This window comes from Pan paniscus, chromosome 13 (assembly GCF_029289425.2).
Source record: "Pan paniscus chromosome 13, NHGRI_mPanPan1-v2.0_pri, whole genome shotgun sequence".
In the NCBI taxonomy this organism is placed as follows: Eukaryota; Metazoa; Chordata; class Mammalia; order Primates; family Hominidae; genus Pan; species Pan paniscus.
Genome location: NC_073262.2, coordinates 56,590,117 through 56,616,718, shown reverse-complemented (window position 1 = coordinate 56,616,718; position 26,602 = coordinate 56,590,117). Strand labels below are relative to the sequence as shown.

At 35.1% G+C, this 26,602-nt stretch overlaps 1 protein-coding gene across 8 annotated transcripts in view; it reads right to left on the bottom strand.

The window, feature by feature from the left end:
• Window positions 1–26,602, bottom strand: part of GALNT13 (polypeptide N-acetylgalactosaminyltransferase 13) — a 1,108,472-nt gene that overhangs the window by 505,311 nt on the left and 576,559 nt on the right. For all 8 annotated transcript variants that reach the window (XM_063595199.1, XM_055108593.2, XM_055108595.2 and 5 more), the window contains one exon: window positions 940–1,185. In XM_063595199.1, the coding sequence (XP_063451269.1) occupies window positions 940–1,081 (142 nt within the window). In that variant the 5' untranslated portion in view covers window positions 1,082–1,185. The remainder of the gene's footprint in view (window positions 1–939; window positions 1,186–26,602) is intronic.

Genomic DNA, 26,602 nt, shown 5'->3' with positions numbered 1-26,602 from the left:
AATGTAAATCTCAACTTGATAATTTAGATTCACTTTTCCAAAAGGTACAAACATGTCATGATACTTCAATTGAAGCTTGCTTTTTGTCATATTTATGCAGAAAACTTTTGCCAAACAGAGAATATGTTAGTTCAATGAGAATAAAACTAAGTTTGAGTACTCTTACATATTTTAGAAGTATTGAATTTTCTAGGAATACATTAGAAATATATTTATAGATCTTGAAGTTAACAAAAAAGAAAGCATAGAGAAAACTGGAATAACTTCACAGAAAACAAATCTCTGTGGCTTTACTTGATAAATAACCATTCGTACAAATTATTATGTTTACATTCATATTTAGTCTTTGAAACTGGTCCCTCAAGAGGAAAATACTGAATTAAAGTAATTTTATAGTATACTTGAAATTATCTTTTTCACTTAACATACAGCCAGCAATCTGGTAAATCTGCATACCACCATGTGTTTTGTTTTAAAAATTGGTTGTTTTATTTCAACTGTTTTGGAAGTCTTTAGCGGTGTCATTCATGCACAGTTCGTTTGCTAAAATCGCCACCTGTCTCACTTTAGTGGCTTTTCCGTTTTATGTTATGTGCTTGGTCTTTAAAGGCTTTTGGCTTCTAGCAGCCTAGATTTAAAATTCTGCCCAGTTTGAACGTTCACTCAACTGTTCTTTTCATACAGTCACAGAACACCAGAATTTATTAGGTTGAACGGTATCTTAGAGGTTAGCTAACTCTTCTTATTTCTTCCAAGAAGACGCCTAAGACCAAGAAAGGTAAAGTAACTACCCCATGGTTAAACATGCATTAATAGTGCTGCCAAAATGCTCTTCTAACTCACTAAGGCAAAACTCTTCTGATTCTGAAGTTTCTCATTTTGTCAAGGCACCACTTTTCTCATCTCTATAAAAACAGTATTTGCTTCATAAGCACTTACCCCTCAACGCAGGCAGCAGAGATCTCTCCTTCTTGTCATCACATTTGTTACATTCACTGAAGTACAGCAGTAAGAAGACATCAACAAGAACCCACATCAGTGAAGTGGCTAGAACCACCTTGCAGTAGACAAATCTCCTCATGTCTTTCCTTGATTTCTAGTTAACACACAGATTGAAGACAAATGCTACTGTGATAAATCCAAGCCACACAGGTGAACTCCAAGATGAAAGCAGGATACATTCCACTGCATTAAAAAAAGAAGAAAATTTCATTAATTGTACACATAGATTTTTGGATAAAGAACATATAACATGAAATGTATGACTTATTTAATGTTCTCAAATATGTCAGTACTCAAGCCTTCGAATCCAAAATTAAAAGCCTAAATAAATGAAAGTTGCTAGCAAGCTGGTTGGCTAACATTTTAATACCTAATACTAGATCTGCCACTACTCTGCTAGGCCCTTGACAAACTACTTGATTCCTTTAAGTTGTATTGTAATGAACTTAAAGTCATATCATGATATTCTTTATAGCTCCAGGTTGTCAAATAGTGCAATTCTGACTTTATTCTAATTCAGTACTTCTGACTAGCCAATAATTCTGAAATAGAAATCATCCTGGGATACAATATATTATAGTGACTAAAATCTGGCCTTCATAGACAGACACATCTGGGTCTGTACATCTCCTAAGAATAGAAGACTTTCTAAGCCACAGTTTCCTCATCTGTATAATGTGGATAGAAATGCCAACGCTAAACCTCATTTGTTATGAGGATTATGTAGAATCATATTTATAAAGCATCTTGCAGAACAGATAATTAATAAAACATAAAACAGAGCTGGGCACGGCGGCTCACGCCTGTAATCCCAGCACTTTGAGAGATCGAGGCAGGCGGATCACCTGAGGTCAGGAGTTTGAGACCAGTCTGGCCAACATGGTAAAACCACGTCTCTACTAAAAATACAAAAATTAGCCAGGCATGGTGGCACGTGCCTGTAATCCCAGCTACTCAGGAGGCTGAGGCAGGAGAATCACTTGAACCTGGTAGGTGGAGGTTGCAGTAAGCTGAGATCACACAATTGCACTCCAGTCTGGGTGACAAGAGCAAAACTCTGTCTCAAAAAAAAAAAAAAAACATACATACATAAAAATAAAATAAAATAAATACATAAAACAGAAAAAATTGTTCTCATATTCTTAAGTAGAGCAATTGCAAGACACGATCAACAATTACACAGCCTCTAAAATCCCAGCTGATCTGCAGAGAAAGTATCTACAATAAATGTGTGTTTAGAATAGATAGCACGCATCCAATTTATCAGGGGAAAAATATATTAACATAAATGATTTAAAATAATCAGAGCAAGAATTTAAAGGCTATAACAAAGATATGTACATAATTATTAAGAGACATTTTTCAAGGTAAGTGTAGAATGAATACCTTACACTTATTTGTTTTATTTATACTACATTGAGCATTTTATTTATACTACTACATTTGTTTAACTACCTGGTTAACCAACTTTTATCTATAAAGTAAGTAAATCAGACAAAACATAATCTGATATCATTTGTTACATTTTAAATAATATCGAGTAAAATGTAAACTTATTGATGTGAATAAGATAAGTGATGAAGTTTTGACAGAGCTAATTGGGGTGAACAGTGTTAAATACAAAGACACTTGAAATATTTCATAAACGTTTGTCTCAAAAACATCAAAGTATAATTTGATGAGCACAAGCTCTTTAAATTAACAGCAGCTGACAGCGCCATAAAGCAACAGAAATTCTGTTGCCTGTTATAACCAACCTAAACTAGCAACAAATTCAAAATTCACATAAAGCTCCAGTTACAAAATAATTATTGTAACAGATTTTATTTTAGTAATTACAAAAAAATTACATTTACATTTATTCAGAATATATATATATATATATATATATATATATATATATATATAATGGAGAGATATATGTAAATCCGAAGAATACACGACATTTGGGGTTTTTTTTTCTTAGAAAAAAGTAACATGTTATTATCTACTTTGTTTCATTTCCACTTTAATTTTCTATAAAAATGATAGCTAAATATTGGAAATCAGCCTCTAAACCTGATAATAAAGGAATGATTATCCCATATTTATTTCCTGTTACCGTGTACATTCTTTTCTAAATTTGAGATATGAAACAATTCAAGCTATCAAATGTTCTGTCTTCAGTGTTAAGATAGGGTAGATCCTTTCACTTTATTGTAGAAAATAATTCCATGGAGAAGTACCTATAACATTGACGGTCACTACACGGCCATTCCCAAGTTTATAAGGAGTGCCATATACATAAATGATCCTGGAAGATGTAAACAGCACCATCTCTGGCTCTATCATCAAATAAAGGGATGACCTTAGGTAGGTATCTTGCTTCTCAGTGCTTCATTTGTTTATAACATATTTCCTGCCCCATCAATCTCACAAAATATTGTGAGGCTTAATCAAGATAAAGAATTTAAAAAATCGTTCAAGAAAAGATGAAGAATATTATTATAATAGAAAATCTGAAATCACTCAGTATTAATTAAATATTGAAATGTCTAAGATAAGTCATTTCCTAATAAAAGCCTAACAGTTGAGGTTATTGAGAATTTAACTTAAACTTTATTTATGATAAAAAGTCAAAATTACATATTATTGCCACTTCAAGCAGTATTCAAATTATCCTAATTTCATAGCCTGCTAGTGCTATATATTAAGACATTAGCACTGAAAGAATTCTAACTATATCATGTGAAAAACTAAGTTGCTGTTTAAACTTCTTATGTAATTATGAAACAGACTCTGCTTGTATTTTTTTATTTTGAAATTTACCTATATTTTGAAAACACCTACACCTTGAAAACAGGCTAAACTTTATCATTCACAGAAATCTAATCCCCTGGCACTTATAAAATAATAATCTTATATATTGTATTTCAATATTCCTCTTAAGAGAAGAAAACTGAGCAGAAAAATGGTACTTTAAACACAGAATACTAACCAACGTAAGCACAGTTGGTGGCCCAGGTTTATTTAAGAGAATCAGCATTTGTATTATATTTCTATTCCAGGAAACCCCTACTTATTTGCAAATACTGTTCTGTTTCTCAGTCAGAAAATCCAAGTTCTTCAATATCCCTGGCTTGCCAAACCAGTGTAGTGCATGAGCAACTTGCATAAACTACAGACTTTTCTATCCAATACTATTACCCTTTTCCTAATTGTTTCAAAAACATTAAGTAATGGTATCAGCAAGATTGTCTATGTTATAGGATTTTTACTTGAAAATGTGTACCATATTTCCTATCTTTATTAAAAATTGATTTTAAGGCTAGGCACAGTGGCTCATGCCTGTAATCCCAGAACTCTGGGAGGCTGAGGCGGGCGGATCATCTGAGGTCAGAAGTTCAAGACCAGCCTGGCCAACATACTGAAACCTTGTAACTACTAAAAATACAAAAATTAGCCAGGCAAGGTGGCGTGTGCCTGTAATGGAACGGAGATCGTGCCACTGTACTCCAGCATGGGCAACAAGAGAGAAACTCCATCTCAAAAAAAAATTTTGATGTTAAATATAAGAAATAAAATCTAGATAAAGTTTAGGGTTTTGTAACTATGTTGTTAAATTAAGAAGAAAAAAGCTTTTGTTTTTGCTTTGGTTTTTTATTTGTTGTTCTTTTTTAATTAGGAAGTTATTACTTAGGGAATCTATTTTACTTGCTATTAGACATATTTTTATCTATAGTCATAAACTTTCTTTTGTAGAAAATTGTGTAATGGGAGCAAATGTTTTCAGTCTATTTTATGAGGCTATCCTTGAAGCTGCCAAGGGATCCTGGAAACTAGTGTAAGGCTGCTGGTAATGCTTCCAGAAGTTTCAGGCACTCAGCATACTTTAAATGTTTTAAATAGTCAGGCAGGAGCTTCTGTGAACTAATGACCAGATAATTTTGCAGTTTGGTTTATGGGCTGATAAACGTAGTGAGTAAGCCCTGAAAAAATACCATAAATTAGCTTCAGGTCTGACTGATAGGAAAACAGATCTTTGTATGAATAAAGATATGAAATTGGCCGGGCACGGTGGCTCGCACCTGTAATCCCAGCAATTTGGGAGGCTGAGGCAGGTAGATCACCTGAAGTAAGGAGTTCGAAACCAGCCTGGTCAACATGGCAAAACCCGGTCTCTATTAAAAATGTAAAATTAGCTGGGCGTGGTGGCGGACTCCTGTAATCCCAACTACTCAGGAGGCAGAGGCAGGAAAATCACTTGAACCTGGGGGGCGGAGGTTGCAGTGAGCCGAGATTGTACCATTGCACCCCAGCCTGGGCAACAGAGCAAGACTCTGTCAAAAAAAAAAAAAAAAAGACAAAAACTTAAGTTAAACCCAGGAAATCCACTCACAGCCTAAACCAAAGTGTCCACTGTAATAACCACATCACACTAAAGGTTAAACTAAGAGACAAAGAAGCCAACAAATATAATGCTAAATAAATGCCTTTTACTGAAAGATGGTAGAAGAGAAGCAATAAACAAAACTGAAAAAAACAACAACAAAAAATGCCCTCATTTGCATATACACTAAGGAAAGGGAGAATATTGATGATACCATAAAATTCAATTCTCAGGAGGGAACCTAACATAGGCTGTAAAAGAAAACGTTTCAGAGTTACATTGTCATGATTTGAGTCTGGGTTCCAACACTCACTAATTGTGCAACTTGATTCAAGTTCCTTAAATGTTTAATGCCTTGGTTTTCCTACTCACAAAATGTGAATAGTAGTTACCTTGTAAGGCTAGGATGAGTACAGGGATGTAACACGTAACCTCTTATAACAGTGCCTGGCACGTAAGAACTCAATATAGATTAGTTATTATTACTAGTAGTAACACATATTGTTATCACCAGAAACATCATTCTAAGAGCAAGAAAAAACAATGAGGATTCTCCCTACCCACCCTTGCAGAATCATTGCATGCTCAGGGTATAGGTGTTCAGGGGATTGGATAACAAAAGTACCACAAAGCAGAACTATTTTAGATGTAGTTTCTAATGTGGTATGAGTCACACAAGGTTTTACAATAGTGAAAACTCATTGAACTGTGCACTTAAGATCAGTGCATTTCACTCAATGTAAATTGTACCTCCCTTTTAAAGGTAAATAGGTATCATATGATTCCCTGATATCATCAACTTTTGATTAAATAAATTGTAGTCACAAGTTCACCAGATAAGAGAGCTTCTACTTCATGCCTTTCTGATCTCATTTCCTACCATGTTCACATCAGTCACTTAGGTCTCCTGGCTGTTCCTTAAATATACGAATTACTAGCTTGCCTCAGGGCATGTGCGATTGTGCTTTCTCTGCCCAGTCATAGGTTCATGGCTCCCTGCTCTTGTTTCCTTCAGATCTTCCTTCCTTCCTGCTCAAATGTCACATCACCACGAGCTTTCCTATCAGCCTATATAAAACAGCACACACACCTTACTCACTGTCTTCTCACCCCACTTAATTTTCCTTCTTAGCAATTATCACCCCCAATTTATTGAAAAATTGTGGGGGTTTTTTTGTTTCTTATTTGTCCCCCTTTCTTAAATGGTAAGCTATATGAGAACAGGATTACGCTTCTCTTACATACGCCCTCTCTCACTTCAATATATTTAAGTTTTAAAACTCCAGCATTTGTTGTTATGGGCTGAATTGCCCTTGCCTGCCACATTCCAAAAATCCATGGGTGCAAGTCCTAACCCCTAGTATCTTAGAATGGAACCATATTTGGAAATAGGGGATTTAAAAAGGTAATTAGACAAAATGAGGTGTGATGGGTGGACCCTAATCTAATATGACTGGTACCCTTCAAGGAGGAGATTAGGACACAGGAAAACCTTGTGAAGACACAGAGAGAAGGCGTCCATTTACCAACCACAAAAAGAGGACTCAGAATAAAATCAACACTGCTGACATCTTGATTTTGGACTTCTAGCCTCCAGAAATGTGAGAGAAAATATATTTCTGTTGTTTAAGGCACCCAGTCTGTGGTATTCATTAGGGCAGCCCCAGCAAACTAATACACTGGCTAGTTAAATTCACTTTCCTATACTCCACTTCTACATGCAAACAGGTGAACATGGCTGTCATGAAACTCCCAAATTATTCCACCACTTCTCATTTTAAATCTATAAGCCCACACTGCAGTGGAGTCCAAATCAATCTCCATCTTTCAGACAACAATTTTGCAGCTTATTTGACTTCCTCATACTGTCATCTCCACACTTTCTTTTTCTCATGGCTGATCACTATGCATCTACATTTAACAGAGAACATATAAACAATCAGAAGAGAATTTTGCATACTGCCATGTTAAATGTATTGCTTGCTTGTTTCCATTACTACCATACCAAATTCTACAAGTCCAACTGTTACCCTGGTGAACTGTCCCTTTAAAGAATGCAATACCCTCTGCCCTCACATATTCAAGGATTTGACTAATGCACTTTTCTCTTCTGCATTAGTTTATCTTCTCTAACAAGTCATTATTACCAATATGCAAAGATGTTATATTAATAATAATCTTTGAATAAAGTAATTTCACCATACACCTCTCTTCAGGTATCCCTACATCCATCAACTCACCCTTAATGTAAAACTTTTGACAATAATTACGTATGTCTATACATCCCTATCTTCCCATTCTCTCTTAAACTTCACAGGCTTTAGGTCCTGCCACTACATGGAAACCTCATGTGATAAGGTCACGGTCAAATCCAATGATCAATTCTTAATCATTATCTTACATAAATACTCAGCAGCATTTGGTATAGGTTGGCCATAAACCGTGTACTCCTTTCTAGCAACTTCTTTCACATTCCATATTTGATTGTGCAGCAAATTCTGTGCCACTTTTCACCAATTCCACCACTACAACTATAGACCAAGCAGCCACTAGGATTTTGAAATGCTGCCTTAGATTGTTTTAAAAAAGTTTTATTGAGATATAATTCATATATCTGATAATTCACTCATTTAAAGTATACAATGCAATATAGTCACACATTGTGTGTCTATCACCACAATCAATTTTAGGGCATTTCCTTTCCTCAAAAAGTAAACCACTCCCCTTTGCTAGAACCCTCAATCCTACCATCATCCATAGACATAGGTAACTACTAATCTGATTTATTGGCTATGAATTTTCCTATTTTGAATGTTTCATACAAACTGAATCATACAATATGTTGCCTTCATGACTGTCTTCTCTCATTTAGCACAATGTTTTCAATGTTCATTCATATTGTAGCATATACAAGTACTTCATTTCTTTTTATTGCCAAATAATATTCCATTGTATAGCTATACACATTTTATTTATCCATTCATCACTTGATGCACATTTGTGTTGTTTCTACCTTTTGACTATTATGAAAAATTTAAGCTGTTAACATTTAGGTACAAATTTTCTGTAGACATATGTTTTCATTGTTCTTGGGTATATACCTAGGTGTAGAATTGCTTGATCATATGCTATGTCTTAGCATCTTAAATGCACCCCCATTATAATCTAGTCTTCACACAAAAGGCAGGTGGTTCCTGTTAAAATTTAAATTTAATGGCCAGGCACGGTTGCTTACGCCTGTAATCCCAGCACTTTGGGAGGCCAAGGTGGGCGGATCACAAGGTCAGGAGATCGAGACCATACTGGCTAACACAGTGAAACCCCGTCTCTACTAAAAATACAAAAAACTAGCCGGGCATGGTGGCGCACGCCTGTAGTCCCAGCTACTCAGGAGGCTGAGGCAGGAGAGTCACTTGAACCCGGGAGGTGGAGGTGGCAGTGAGCCAAGATCATGCCACTGCACTCCAGCCTGGGTGACAGAGAGAGACTGTCTCAAAAAAAAAAAAATTTAATTTAATTAGATATCTTCCCTGTTCTGCTCATTATTGATCAACAGCTTCTATCACATTTAAAATAAATTGTAAATCCTATCCTTGGCCTGAAACACAAGTATGGTTCATCGCTAAGAAGGGATGGCAGGAATAAGACTATTTATGGCTCTCTGTGATAAAGGTGCCTACATCACCATCCTACCTGGTTTCAGGTTACAGGGCTGCTGTTTCAGGCCAATCAGTCACCTCCAGCCATACCACTGTGGCCCATGAAACTAAACTGGGTCATATTTGCTGGTTTCCAGACCATCTACAGTCTGGCAATGTTGTGCCATTTGTTGCAAAGGCCACCTAATAATAAAATGATAGTCAAGGTATTAGATTTTCCAAACTCAAAGCTCAAGTCCATTATATAAAATGGCATAGTATTTGTATATAACCTATGCACATATTCCTGTAGTCCTTAAGTCATTTCTAGATTATTCATAACACCTAATACAATGTGAGTGTTATGCAAATAGTTGTTAATGCTAAATTGTTTTTATCTGTGATTTTATTGTTGTATTTCTATTTTTATTGTGTTCTTTCACAAATATTTTCAATCCAAGGTTACCTGAATCTGCGAATGCAGAAACTGCAGACACAGACAGCTAACTCTACTGCTAACTGAATCCCTCTACAATGGCCTATGTGGGCAAACATGGGCGGTATAATGAGTCTCTGTATATTTTGTAAAAATGTCTCTGTTCCACTTGCATTTAATACTTTCATATCAAAGCTCTGGGTTAGATTAATAGAGGACTGGAGAGAAGTAAAGCAAAGTTATACTGAAATAGGGCACACAAAATTTCATGGCTGTGGAGAAAGCAATAACTCTGACATCTGGGGAAGAAATGGCTTGTACACCAAGAGTTGTGGGGAAGAGGATGGGTTAATTAATGCTCTGTTTGTCACCTAGATCCAGAATCAGAGCCTGGCAAAATAATCATATGGCCTGCCTGAGTGAAGTAGCATCTGTGGCTGACAATCCAGCCTGCTGTTCCATTTGTCATCTCTTCCAAGTGCTATGAAACAGAAAAACTCATGTGGGCATGGCCAGTCCTAAACTGCTCTGCTGTGCCTGATGCCATAAATGGCTGCTCCCAAAAAGATACCCTTCCTCCCACCTAAACAAACACAGGAATTGCATAACATTGTTTCTATCTGGCTGATAGAAATTCACTTGCTTCTCCTGATGTCTGAGCACTTTGGCTTATGCCATGTAAACAATCCAGGCTACAACTCTTCAGTGACATGGCACATGCTTAATCAGACCAATGTAATGATGATCCAAATAAAGTTAAATAAAAAATCCTGATTGGACAGATTTGTGTCCCTTTGGGCTATATGTTTGTATATGGGCTGAGTGAGCCATGGACTATCTCTCCATGGAAATTCAGATTCTATTAAATCATCTACTGCAATGATAACCAAAGATAAGCATTTCTATGTAAACTCCCTTGTGTCAGTTGTGCTGGATAATACACTGTTCTTAGACTACCACAGTTTGGCTTTATAGAATAAAACCTATTGATATCCTCTTAGACTTATTTACAGTGACTGAGTCCCGGACCATGGGGAAACATGAGTAAAGTCAAAACTCCAAGTTGGCCTAATCCTGTTGTTAGAAGTTCTGCTCATAATAGCCTTATATAAATACTGTATGAGAAAAACTAAATACATCTGACCCCAGCCACTGTCATATTATTTAGGGTGTTCAATGGAGTGCCATAATCACATGAAATTTCACCAGAAGCCAACATGATCAAAGATCAAAAGTGGATATCATTGAGAGACACTCCTCCACTCTCATAAACTCCTAATACTTCTTGCTGGGGATGCCAAGAATGCAAGGCCCCAAACAGCCAGGCCACTTTTCATAACTGTGTTTGCAGTAAGGAATATTGAAAAATGTTTATTATAAAATAGTAGCTTATCTAAGGTTATTGGTCTTTTTCTGTAATGCAACCCACCATGTAAGTAGGAATCCACTGGGGCTATCCACATACCCTCAATAGGACACAGGAAGCAAGTGGAACACACACAAACATATATTGTACTTTTATAGTCATGGCATCTTCATAGAATGGATATCCGTATATGCAAGCATGTGTTAAAAGACCAATATGTGACAAACTGCATTGACACGTGACATTTGATGGCTCATGTACTTCCTGTGCCATGAGTAAAAAATGTCCTTCACTCTAATACAGAAGTCCATTCTGCCCAAATCCATGACATAATAACAAGCTAACTTTTAGCTTTTATGTGAGGTAGAATCAAATTCCAGAACCTTCACAGACCTGAGATCATCACACACACAAAAAAAGCAGGAAATATGTATGTGTGTCTGTCTGTGTAAATTTTCACATTCCCAGAAAATTTATAGATACACTCACTAAACTTGGTAATCTCCGAACAACAGAATTTACAGTCTTCTGCAAGCTTGAATTTTTGCTACAATCATGTATTACTTTAAGAATAAAATTACCACCTTAATTATAAAGCTAAAATATTCCTTTCATTTATCCAACAGATATAATTTAGTGCCCACATAAATGCCAACACTGTGCTAAGGCATTAAAGATACATTCAGAAAAACCCTCTGAGATACTGTAAAAGATGACCATCCCCAAGACATCCAGTCATCAGATTCTCCAAGGTCAACATGAAAGAAAAATGTTAAAGGCCCCTAGAGAGGAGAGGCAGGTGACCTACAAATGGAACCCCATCTGGTTAATAATGGACTTTTCAGGAGAAACCTTATAAGCCAAAAGACACTGTGGGGCCTATATTCAGTATTCTTAAAGAAAAGAAAGTCCAACTAAGAATTTCCTATCCAGCCAAATGAAGCTTCGTAAGAGAAGGAGAAATAAAATCCTTTTCAGACAAGCTAATGGAATTTGTTATCACCAGACCCACTTTACAAGAGGTCTTTAAGGGAGTGCTAAACATGAAAATGAAAGACCATTACTGGCCACCAAAAAAAAAAAAAAAAAACAAACTTAAATAAATAGCCCACTGACGCTATAAAACACCTACATGATCAAGTTTACATAACAACAAGCTACTCTAACAACATGATGACAGGATCAAATCTACACATATCAGTATTAACCTTAAACATAGAGGCTAAACATCCCCACTTAACAGGATAAACACCCCACTTAAAAGGCACAAAGTGAAGATTTGGATAAAGAAGAAAGACTCAAGCATATGCTGACTTCAGGAGAACCATCTCACATGCAATGATACCCATAGGCTCAAAGTAAAGGTATGGACAATAATCTACCAAGCAAATAGAAAGCCAAAAAAATATTGAGTTGCTATTGTAATTTCAGACAAAACAGACTTTAAAGCAACAAAGATCAAAAAAGACAAAAGAAGAATATTATATTTGCAACCAACACTGGGGCACAGAAGTTCTCTTTTTAGGAACCTACAAAGAGACTTAGATAACCACACAATAGTAATGGGAGACTTCAACACCCAACCAACAGTATTAGACAGATCATTGAGGCAGAAAACTAACAAAGAAATTCAGGACCTGAACTCAACATTTGACCAAATGTACCTAACAGACATATACAGAACTCTTCATCCCTTAAAAACAGAAGATGTATAATTTTCATCTGTACATGGCAAATACTCTAAAATCAATCACATGTTCACCCATAAAGCAATTATAAACACATTTTTAAAAAAGCTGAAATCATACCAACCATACTCTCAAAACACAGAGCAATAAAAATAGAAATCAAAACTAAGACGATCTGTCAGGCCGGGCACAGTGGCTCATGCCGGTAATCCCAGCATTTTGGGAAGCCAACGCAGGAGGACCACCTGAGGTCAGGAGTTGGAGACCAGCCTGACCAATATAGTGAAACCCCATCTCTACTAAAAATACAAAAATTAGCCAGGCGTGGTGGCAGGCCCCTGTAATCCCATCTACTGGGAAGGCTAAGGCAGGAGAATCGCTTGAACCCAGGAGGCGGAGGTTACAGCGAGCCAAGATTGCACCACTGCATTCGAGGCTGGGCGACAAGAGCGAGACTCCATCTCAAAAAAAAAAAAAAAGAAAGACAGAAAAAAAGAAAAAAAAGAAAAAGAAGATCTATCAAAAACATACAATTACATGGAAATTAACCTGCTCCTGAATGACTTTTGGGCAAACAATGAAATTAAGATAGAAATCAAGAAATTCTTTGAAACTAAGAAAAACAAAGAAGTAACATGCCAGAATCTCTGGGACACAGCTAAAGCAGTATTAAGAAGAAAGTCTATAGCACACATGAAAAAGTTTAAAAGATCTCAAATTAACAACATAACATCACTCCTAAAGGAACGAGTAAAACAAGGGCAAACTGACCTCAAAGCAAGCAGAAGAAAAGAAATAACCAGAAACAGAGCTAAGCTAAATTAAATTTAGATATGAAAAACCATAGAAAAGATCAATGAAGCCAAAAGTTGGTTCTTTGAAAAAATAAATAAGATTAATAAACCACTAGTTAGAATAATAAAAAGGGGGAGAAAATTAAACACAATCATAAGTGACAAAGGAGACATTATCACTGACTCCACAGAAATACAAAAAACCTCAGACTATTATAAACACCTCTATTAACACAGACTAGAAAACAGAAGAAATGGATAAATTCCCGGGTGAGTTCCAAAACTGAATAAGTAATAAAAAACCTACCAACCAAATTAAGCCCTGGATGAGAGGGATTAACAGCCAAATTCTACCAGACATATAAAGAACTGGTGCCAATCTTACTGAATCTCTTCCCAAAAATTGAGGAGGAAGAAATCCTCCCTAACTTATTCTGTGAGGCCAGTATCATTATCATACCAAAACCTAAAAACAAACACAATGAAAAGAGAAAATATCAGGCCAATATCCCTGATGACCATAGATGTAAAAATCCTCATAGAGGTAAAAGCAACATACTAGCAAACTGAATCCAGCAGCACATTGAAAAGCTAATCCACCATGATCAAGTAGGCTTTATCCCTAGGATGCAAGGTTGGTTCAACATACGTGAATCAATAAATGTGCTTCAGCACATAAACAGAACTAAAAATAAAAACCACATGATCATCTTGATAGACACAGAAAAGGTTTTCAATAAAATTCAACATGGCATCATCTTAAAAACCTTCAACAAACTAGGCATGAAATGAGTATACCTTAAAATAAGAGCCACCTATGACAAAACCGCAGCCAACACCATACTGAATAGGCAAAAGCTGGAAACGTTCTCCTTAAAATCCAGAAAAAGACAAGAAAGCCCACTCTCACTACTCCTATTCAGCATCATACTGGGAGTCATAGTGAGAGTAATCAAGCAAGAGAGAGAAATAAAAGCTATCCAAATAGAAAGAGAGTAAATAAAACTATCTCTGTTTGTGGACAATAGGATTTTATACTAGAAAACCCTACAGTCTCTGCTAAAAGGCTACTAGATCAGATGAACAATTTCAGCAAAGCTTCAGCATACAAAATCAATGTACAAAAATCAGTAGCATTTTTATGCACCAATAATGTCAGAGCTGAGATCTAAATCAAAGAGGCAATCCCATTCACAATAGACACACACACACACACACACACACACACACACACTTAGGAATACAGCAATACAGCTACCCAGGACAATGAAATATCTCTACATTGAGAATTACAAAACATTGCTGAAAGAAATCAGAGATGACACAGATGGTTAAACAGTCTATGCCCATGAGTAGGAAGAATCAATACTGATAAAATGGCTATACTGCCCAAAGCCATTTACAGATTCAATACCATTCCTATCAAACTACCAAGGACATTCATCACAGAATTAGAAAAAAACTATTCTAAAGTTCATATGGCACCAAATAAGAGCCCAGATAGCCAAAGCAATACTAAGCAAGAAAAACAAAGCCAGAGGAATCACGCTACCTGACTTCAAACTATACCACAAGACTACAGTAACCAACACAGCATGGTACTTACTGGTACAAAAACAGGCATAGACCAGTGGAACAGAAGAAAGAACCCAGGAATAAAGCCATACACTTACAGCCATCTGATCTTCAACAAAGTAAAAAAAAAAAAAAAACTAGCAATGAGGAATGGACTTCCTATTCAATAAATGATGCTGAGATAACTGGCAAGTCATAGGCAGAAAATTGAAATTCCTTTCACCATATGTAAAAGTCAACTCAAGATGGACTATAGACTTAAATGCAAAACCTAAAACTATAAAAACTCTAGGAGATAACCTAGGAAATACCACTCCGGACATAGGTCCCGGCAAAGATTTCATGATGAAGATGCCAAAAGCAATTGCAACAAAAACAAAAATTGCCAAGTGGGACTTAATTAAATTAAAGAGCCTCTGCCAAGCAGAAAACAAACAGACAACCCTCACAACCCTCAGAAAGGAAGAACGTATCTGCAAACTATGCATCCATCAGAGGTCTAATATTCAGAATCTATAAGGAACTTAAATAAACAAGCAAAAAACAAACCCCATTAAAAAGTGGACAAAAGACATGAACAGACACTTCTCAAAAGAAGGCATGCATGTGACCAACAAACATAAGGAGAAATGATAAACATCACTAATAATTAGAGAAATGCAAATCAAAACCACAATGAGATACCACCTTACACCAGTCAGAATGGCTATTAACAATTCAAAAATAACAGAGGCTGGCGAAATTGTGGAGAAAAGGGAATGTTTATACACTGCTAATAAGAATGTAAATTAGTTCTGCCAATGGGGAAAACATTTTGAAGATTTCTCAAGGAGCTTAAAACCGAACTACCATTTGACATAGCAATTTCATCAGTAGGTATATACCCAAAGGAATATAAATCATTTTATTATTAAGACATATATATATGTGTATGTTCATTGTAGCACTACTCACAATAGCAATGACATGGAATCAACCTAGATGCCCAACACTGGTAGACTAAATAAAGAAAATGTGCTAAATACACACCATGGAATACTATACAGCCATAAAAAGAATGAAACCGTGTCTTTTGCAGCAACGTGGATGGAGCTGGAGGCCATTGTCCTAAAAGAATTAATACAGGAACAGAAAAACCAAATACAGCATGTTGTCACTTATAAGTGTAAGCTAAACATTGAGTACACATAGACATAAAGAAGAAAAAATAGACACAAGGGCCTACTTGAAGGTGGAGGGTATGAGGAGGTTAAGTACTGAAAAACTACCTTTTGGGTACTATTCTCATTACCTGGGTGACGAAATAATCTGCACACCAAACCTCCACAACATGTAATTTACCCATGTAACAAACCTCCACCTGCCCCCGTAAACCTAAAATAAATGTTGGAAATAAAAATAAAATAAAATGCAGATTTCTGTACAGTAGGGCTGGGATAAGGCCGGGGATAGCACATGTCTAATAACCTGGGGTGATGCCAGTGCTGTGGCCCACTCGACCTCACATTGTCTGATAGGCAGGTACTGTGAGGTATTTTCAACTTTTCTCTTGAATTAAATAAAAATAAATATGAGAACAAAACAAAACAGACAACAAGACACAATTCCTGCCTTTTGTCTTAGGATCCAGGAGGGGAGATATACAAGAGCAGTGGATTAGGGATAAGAAAATGATGTATGAAACATATGGAGTAATTCCAATATGTAAAACTCCTAACAGATAGTTTTTATACATAACTACAAATGTTGAGAGAATGAAGTGACAAACAATACTTGGCCATAGAGTGAGTGAAATAAGGGTGGAGATAAATTTACAGAGAATGTTTAGAAAGCAGTAACATTTTATAAGGCAGATGTCCTGTGTCAAGGCAATTTGTTACACATAGCTCTCTTCAGCCATGCTTGAATTTAGGGATATTCATTCTATGAAGATGCTATGGTTGTCAAAACCTAAAATATATGATATTGGGGACTTTAAAAGGAATAGATTATTATTAAAATATAATGAAATTAAGAAGTCCTCATAAAGAAAGCTTTTAAAAAGGAATATATGGGCCTCAAAAACATAATGAAATTTAGTGATTTTAAAAATCCTATTCATCAACCTAAAAATTTATCATAGTTCATTTGATATAGCATTTAATGACTGCTCAGTGTTCATCTTATAACACGGCAAACCAATGATTCAAGCTTGTTCATTAATAGTCATCAAGAGGGGAAGGGAGAAATTCAGAATGTTCAAGTAGATATAAAACTAGAGATTTAAAACAACACTAGAGCATTTAGACAGTTCCCAGTAGACATCTATCAGCTAGCTGGCCATCTTCTGCCATAAATCTCCTGATTAAAAAGAAAATAAATGTTTCCACTGAGACATCCAATCATTAGAAAATCTAAACTGCAGCTTCCTAGTTGGCCTTAAGGCTTCTGAATTCTTCATGACAAAATATGTAAGAAATATATTACAAGTGTTCTTTCTTTGAAATATGTAGAATAATGTGGTTATTTCTTATCTAGTCTTCCATTTCAAAACAGGGGCATTTATTTGTAGAAAAATAATGAGGAATAATATACTATCTTGTAAAATTGTATCAGAGTCACTCTGACTAGTCTGGTTGACAATTAATGGGGGATAGAAAGTGAAATAAAGTCAAACAAAAGCACAGAACCCTAGACACAAAAGAATCCCCAGTAGCATAAAGGGGAGATGAAGAAGGGGCTTTTACAGGGTACTCTAGAGGTATACTAAACTTGCACAAATGTAAACAAAGTTTTATTTGTCTGCTCCTATATTTTTATGATTGATTTTTAACAACATCTTATCCATGGAATAAATGCACTCTTTTCTTAAACTAGTTAATAAAGTATTAATAGGTGAAATAGTCTTCTTCCACAGGGGAAAAAACAAAACAACTCATTAAAGCTTATATAAACATATTTACTAATTTGACTTGGAGCTTCGGTTTTTTTCCTGCAAACTTCCTGGTAAAGTTGTTAATCATAAGTTAAGTGCCTTAAAAGACAGGCAATTAGAGGAAAGAAGTAAATAATTACATAAAGAACTAAATATTCCAAATATTGAATACTCTCCAATTAATTAACAGTAAAGTAAAAGTTTCAAGTCCTCATGGACTTAAAATTCATATTCTTATTAGCAAAGAAAACTTGTCATATAATATTGCTAAAGATGATAATTTGTCAATCAATATAAAGCAACTAATATAATGGAGTGTATAATCCATTAATAGAAAACACAGATGCTAAAAAACAAGAAAATCTGCCATAAATATAGGAGAAAAGGAAAAATATAATGCGAGATATAACAGGTAAGCAGAGATTACCATTATGTGTACAAGCACATGAAAAGCCAACCTGTAAACAAAGCGACATTTCCCCTATCATTCTGCAAAACTTCTAATTAATTTAATTAATAATTGTGCATATTAAAGGACTATAAATCAAAATTAAATACTATTTGTAACAAAATTATACTTTAGCAAAGATGGGATAAATGGGTCCTTTCTTTCTTTGCAGATAGAAACATAAATTGGTAAAAACATTTTTGGAAAGAAATAGCGTTTATTAAAAATAAGATTTTTGACCCATTTTCTTAAAAATTATCATATACTTTGAACTAGTAATTTCTCCACTGAACACTGTTTTAAATACCCCATATTGAGAAAAGACTTTAAGTTAAGAGATATTATGACACTATTTTTAAAAATTGCAATGTCTACTTATGAATGCACTATGATTGCAACTGTTTTTTAACTTATTCATATGCAAGCATTGAAAAACGTGTAAATGTGGGAATTTTCATTGTGCTTCTCTAATGCGTTTTGTGATTTTATATAGTAACTAGAAATAGTATTTATTATCTGAATAATGGGGAAGATATATGTTTTATTTTAAAGTAATAAGAAAATCACCAATAATAGTGATACGGACTAAATTTCTGACTCATCTGATATTTGTGCCGATGTGTACGTGAGTACATGGCACGCACACAGTCATGAAAACCGTGCAAATATAGACCAACAGACCCAAAGGACTGTCAAGGGTTATTCACAAAACAGAATAAATGAGAAAGAAAAGGAAGACAGAATTCCCCATTAAAACGAAGCCTGATTTAAGTAATCTGTTTCCAAAATTCTAACTTTTACTAGTCTCTAGTATTACAGTCTCTGGAAAGATAAGAATTTGCCTCAAATGTGAAATTATTTTAAAACTCCACATTCTTTTGAAGAAAATGGCTAACTTTTCAAACCTGGACTCTTAACCAAAATTCAGGAACTATCTCTTTCTAGTTGTATATGTGGCTTTTGTTTAAACAAATACAACCTTAAATCCATCAGGACCATATTTAAAAGTGATTATTTAAAGTGGAAAAGACTACTTACTTTTAACTATTCCCACCATTGCAGCCTGTATTTCCCTCAAATCCAATTAAATCTTCAGAAAAGAAAAAAACATCAATACATTGTATATTCATCTCATGTAAATAAATTTTAATATATTGAAAACATATACTTGGACCCTAGAACATTATTCTTTTTTATATTATTTAAATTAAAATCACATGCAACTTGAGGTATCTGAGACGCTTAGTGATTTCTGCTTTAGAAAAGCGTTGTCTCCTATTAATAGTGTACCACAATTTGAAAAAAATCATGATTGACAGGCAAGAGAAAGAAATAAAGCGTATTAGAATGGGAAGAGAGGAAGTCAAACTATCTTTGTTTGCAGGTAACATGATCCTAAATCTAGAAAACTCCATCATCTCAGCCTAAAAGCTTCTTAATCTGATAAGCAACTTCAGCAAAGTTTCAGGATACAAAATCAACGTGCAAAAATCGCTAGCATTCCTATACACCAACAACAGGCATACAACCAAATCACGAATGAACTTCCATTCACAACTGCCACAAAAAGAATAAAATACTTAGAAATACAACTGACAAGGGAAGTAAAGGACCTCTTCAAGGGGAACTACAAAGCACTGCTAAAAGAAATCAGAGATGACACAAAACAAATGGAAAAACATTCCATGCTCACGGATAGGAAGAATCAATATCGTGAAAATGGTCATCCTGCCTAAAGCAATTTACAGATTCAATGCTATTTTCATTAAACTACCATTGACATTCCTCACAGAATCAGAAAAAAGAATTTTAAAATTCATATGGAACCAAAAAAGAGCCCAAATAGCCAAGACAATCCTAAGCAAAAAAAAAAAGCTTGAGGCTTCATGCTACCTGATGCCAAACTATACTACACAGCTAAAGTAACCAAAACAGCATGGTACAGGTACAAGAACAGACACATAGACCAATGGAACAGAATGCAGAACCCAGGAATAAGACTGCACACCTACAACTATCTGATCTTTGACAAACCTGACAAAAACAAGCAATGGGGAAAGCATTCCCTATTTAATAAATAGTGCTGGGACAACTGGCTAGCCATATGCAGAAAATTGAAACTGGACCCCTTCCTTATACCATATACAAAAATCAACTCAAGATGGATTAAATATTTGAATACATACCCAAAACTATAAAACCCCTAGGAGAAAACATAGGCAATACCATTCAGGACATAGGCACAGGCCAAGATGTCATGACAAAGATGCCAAAGCAATTGCAACAAAAGCAAAAATTGACAAATGGAATCTAATTAAATTAAAGAGCTTCTGCACAGCAAAGAAATTATCAACAAAATAAACAGACAACCTACAGAATGGGAGAAAATTTTTGTAATCTATCCATCTGACAAAGGCCTAATACCTAACATCTATAAGGAACTTAAGCAAATTTACAAGCCAAAAACAATGGCATCAAAAAGTGCACAAAGGACATGAGCAGACACTTTTCAAAAGAAAACATACATGTGGCCAACAAACATGAAAAAAAGCTCAACGTCACGGATCATTAGAGAAATGCAAATCAAAAACACAGTGAGATATCATCTCACACCAATAAGAATGGCTATTATTAAAAAGTAAAAAAACAACAGATGCTGATGAGGTCGTGGAGAAAAAGGAACGCTTATATACTGTTGGTGAGAGTATAAATTAGTTCAACCATTGTGGAAGGCAGTATGGCAATTCCTCAAAGACCTAGAGGCAGAAATGCCATTTGATCCAGCAATCTCATTACTGGGTATATACCCAAAGGAATATAAACTGTTCTTTTATAAAGATACATAAAGGCACATGTTCATTGCAGAACTATTCACAATAGCAACGACATGGAATCAATCTAAATGTCTATCAACAATAGACTGGATAAAGAAAATGTGGTATATATACACCATGGAATATTATGCAGCCATAAAAAGGAATGAGATCATGTCCTGTGCAGGAACATGGATGGAGCTGGAAGCCATTATCCTCAGCAAACTAATGCAGAACAGAAAACCAAATATCACATGTTCTCATTTATAAGTGGAAGCTGAAGGATGAGAACACATAGACACATGGTGGCAAACAAGATACACCAGGGCCTATCTGAGGGTGGGGGTGGGAAGAGGGAGTGCATCAGGAAGAATAGCTAATGGATGCTCGGCTTAATACAAAGGTGATGGGATGATCTGTGCAGCAAACCACGATGGAACACATTTACCTATGTAACAAACCTGTACATCCTGCACATGTACCCCTGAATTTAAAAATAAAAGTTGGAAATTTAAAAAAATCATGATTGACATGCTGCTATAAAGACACATGCACATGTATGTTTATTGCGGCACTATTCACAATAGCAAAGACTTGGAACCAACCCAAATGTCCATCAATGATAGACTGGATTAAGAAAATGTGGCACATATACACCATGGAATACTATGCAGCCATAAAAAATGATGAGTTCATGTCCTTCGTAGAGACGTGGATGAAGCTGGAAACCATCATTCTCAGCAAACTATCACAAGGACAAAAAAACAAACACCGCATGTTCTCACTCATAGATAGGAATTGAACAATGAGAACACTTGGACACAGGAAGGGGAATATCACACATCAGGGCCTGTTGTGGGGTTGGGGGAGGGGGAAGGGATAGCATTAGGAGATATACCTAATGTAAATGACAAGTTACTGGGTGCAGCACACCAACATGGCACATGTATACATATGTAACAAACCTGCATGTTGTGCACATGTACCCTAGAACTTAAAGTATAATAAAAAAAAATAAAAACAATCATGATTGAGATTTAACAAAAAAAATCAGATTCCAAAATCAAATCAACATGAAGAAAATACTCTCCCTGTTAAAAGTAAGCAAGGTAGAGTATGATTTTATTCAAAAGCCAAAAAAGTACATAACTAATAAAGTAGTAGTATATAATGAATGTAATTGGTTCTATTATAATTTGCTATTAATCCAGCAGAACAGCAATCAACATTTTATTTTCCTTTTCACTTCACATTTCTGGCAAAGATATGTACAAAAGCAGCAACCTGAATTAATAAAGCCTATTAACTAATACATACATTTTATTCTGTTTTTAAATGTCTAATCTAAAAATGCTATTTCAGGCCAGGCACGGTGGCTCATGCCTGTAATTCCAGCACTTTGGGAGGCCGACGTGGGAGGATCACCTGAGGTCAGGCGTTTGAGACCAGCCTGGTGAACATAGTGAAACCCAGTCTCTATCAAAAATACAAAAATTAGCCAAGCATTGTGGCAGGCGCCTGTCATCCCAGCTACTCAGGAGGCTGAGGCAGGAGAATTGCTTGAACCCGGGAGGCGGAGGTTGCAGTGAGCCCAGATCACACCGCTGCACTCCAGCCTGGGTGACAGAGGGAGACTCTGTTTCAAAAAATAAAAAATTTAAAAATTAAAATAAAAAATAAAAATAAAAATGCTACTTCAAATGACCTTATTACTTTAATATAATTATTAAATAATATATCTCTGAGTTTCTAAAATATTCATTTCCATTTATCACTTCATGCCAGTCATTGCTAATTAAAGCAATTTCTGAAAACAATTTTTCTTTCCATATTATCCACCAGAAGTTAGCTGTGCAAAACATGATAGTGGACTGGGGGAAGGTGGAGAGTAAGGGTTGGGGGAGGAAGGATTATCACCTACCTAAGTTTGCCTCAACTATAAAGTTTCCTTTCTTAAAATTAGTCTCTATAATTGGTTTGATAGCAGGGAGAAGCAATTGTTATTAACAGACAGCTTTTCTAATTATAGTTTATTTTTGAGACAAGGATAAAATTCTAAAAGGAAACAGTCCATACATTTTCTGTAAAGATTATATATTTTCATAGCTTAAATGGGAAAGGTATAAAGCTTCAAGATCAAAAGATCTGTTTAGTCCAAGGAAAATCTTCCACTGTTTATGTGGCTGAATGATGATAATATTTTCTTTTGATTTTGAAAAGCATAGTAAATACATTCTAACAACTGACTGACATCAGAAGAAATCAGTAGGTGTACTCCAGTTCAAAGTATCTTATCTATTAATTTCTGTGAAATGAAACTGTGTTCAAACTGAGAAGAAAATATTGGTATGATTCCCCTTCCTGCAAAAAACCATAATCAGTACAAAAATTCTCTGATTTCCCACATCCATTCAGCTCTACTCCAGCAGAATAGCAATCAACATTTTATTTTCCATTTTGCTTCACATTTCTGGGAAAGATATGTACAAAGACAGCAATCTAAATTAATAAAACCCACTAACCGATACATGGATTTTTTTCTATATGTCATTTTAATTCCTGGTTATTCCACTCCTCATATTTTTAAAATTATAGATGTATTTTAACGTATTTAAATTATGTTTATCCTTATTATATTTCTAATATCCTTTTTTATTCATCTTATTTGCCATCCATAGTCTTTTTTCAATTATAAAAACCATCTGACCTGGATTTTATATTTCAGTTTTTAATTGGCTCTGCAGGATATATTTGTTAGTTGTTTGTCCATGTGTCAATTGTTTCTGCCATCTTTTCCAAATTTACTGTATTTTCTTCCTCTACTATGGAGAAAACACTGTATCTCTCGGCCATTCCAATATTTCCTCATAATTTCTACTTGCATTCTATCTCCCTTACTCTTACATAAACTCTTAAGCATTCTTTTTTATTATTATTATAACTTCTATGTTAGGTTCAGGGGTGCATGTGCAGTTTTGTTATACAGGTAAATTGCTTGTCACAGGGGACTGGTGTACAGATTATTTCATCACCCAAGAATAAACATAGTACCCAATGGGTATTTTTCTGATCCTCTCCCTCCTCCAAGACTCCACCCTCAAGCAGGCCTTGATGCCTGTTGTTCCCCTCTTTGTGTCCATGTGTTCTTGTTTAGCTCCCACTTACAAATGAGAGCATGCAGTATTTGGTTTCCTGTTCCTGTGTTATTTTACTTACTATAGTAGAATCCAGCTCCATCCATGTTATTGCTAAGGATATGATCTTCTTTTTTATGTCCGTATAGTATTTCATGGTGTATATGTTCCATATTTTATTTATTCAGTCTACCATTGATGGGAATTTAGGTTGATTTCATGTCTGCTATTGTGAATGGTGCTGCAATGAATATACACGTCCATGTGTCTTTATGGTAGAGTGATTTACATTCTTTTGGATATATACTCAAACATGGGATTGCTGGGTTGAATGCTAATTCTGTTTCAAGTTCTTTGAGAAATCATTACACTGTTTTCCACAATGGCTGAACTAATTTACATGCTCATCAGCAATGTATAAGCATTCCCTTTTCTCCACAATCTTCCAGCATCTGCTATTTTTTGACTTTTTAATAATAGCCATTCTGACTGCTGTAAGATGGTATCTCATGGTGGTTTTGATCTGCATTTCTCAAATGATCAGTGATGTTGAGCATGTTTTCACATGCTTGTTGGTCACATATATGTCTTCTTTTGAAGAATGTCAGTTCATGTCGTTTGCCCACTTTTTAATGGGTTGTTTTTTTGTTTATACACTTAAGTTCCTCAAAGATTCTGGATATTTGACCTTTGTTCGATGCATAGCTTGCAAATATTTTCTCATATTCTGTAGATTGTCTGTTTGTTCTGTTGATAGTTTCCTTTGGTTTGCAGAAGTTCTTTAGTTTAATTAGGTCCCATTTGTCAATTTTTATTTTTGTTGCAGTGGTTTTGGGATCTTTGTCATAAAATCTTTGCCAGTTTCTACATCCAGCACGGTATTTCCTAGGTTGTTTTCCAGGGTTTTTACAGTTTTGGGTCTTATATTAAAGTCTTTCATCCATCTTGAGTTGATATTTTTATGTGGTATAAAGAAAGGGCCCAGTTTTAATCTTTTGAATATAGCTAGCCAGTTATCCCAGCATCATTTATTGAATACAGAGTCCTTTCCCCATTGCTTGTTTTTGTTAGCTTTGTGGAAGATCAGATGGTTGTAGGTGAGGTGCCTTATTTCTGGGTTGTCTATTCTGTTCCATTGGTCTATGTGTTGGTCTTTGTACCAGTACCATCCTGTTTTGATTACTGTAGCCTCTGAATGCATATTCTAAGTTATCTTTTCAAGACAATCCAAACTATAATCGTAATTGATGACACCTAAGTCATGTGCACCTACTGAGAATCCGAAGAGGCCTACTAATAGCAAAAACATCAGAATATGAATGTCTGTATCAAAGAACCAGGAATATAGAAGGTACTATTTTTTCTAAAAATTCATATATAAATATATATAATTATATTTAGCTATATATAATATATATAACTGTTATATATTATAATATATATAATATAACTGTATTATATATAATGGGGTATTAGACAATGTTGATTCAAGTCCAACCCCTATACACATTCAGTTTGAAGATACTGAAGAGGTTAATTTGCCCAGTTAACTCCAGTTGTTCCCATGTTTATAACATAGCAATAAGAATTATATCTACTTATAGAATTCTGGTAAAGATTATATATGAAATGACAATCAGAGGAACTGGCACAATGTAATTAATCAGTACATGTTAGCCATTGCTATTATTGTAATCAATATTAGGATGAGCAAAATAATTTGTTAACACAACTTGGAAAAAGAAAATCCTTTAAGATTCATTCAAATATTAAGCTATTTATTTTATTTATTTCCCAAATAATTTTTGAGTACATAATATGCTCCCAACCCTAGCCCACATTAGGTGCTTGAGACACATTGCCTCACGGTTTATAATCTAGAAGTTCTAAATAAAATCAAAGGCCTGCTCAAGATTAAAGTTTCTGGGGTCTGCATCATTGTTAAGAACATTAATTTTATTATTTTCATTTTGTTGTTTATATATATCAATATCACATATATTTTAATTATTTATAACAGAAAAAATAGTGGTATTCACAAATTTGCTGGTAGATTTTAATAATTTTTGAATTTCATATGGGATATACAAGCAGAGCTGCCTAGAAGACAGGTGAGTATAGGGACTGAATATCAGAAGAGGTAAAGATGAGGGAGTCAGCAAGTCAATGGAAATTGAAGACATGGAAGTTGATAAAATTTGTTCAGTGAGAATCTAAGTATGATAGAAAATGAGGGTGCCATAAAGAATCTTGTAGAATATGTATTTTAAGAAAGATAAGCACACAAATGAGATTGGGCAATGCTATCAAGGGAGGAGAAAGACAGAAGTACAATAATATAGATTTCATCAAAAAATAATATTCTGAAATAGAACGAATGATCAATAGTACAAAATTGTGCTAAGGGAGCAAAGAAGTATATTCT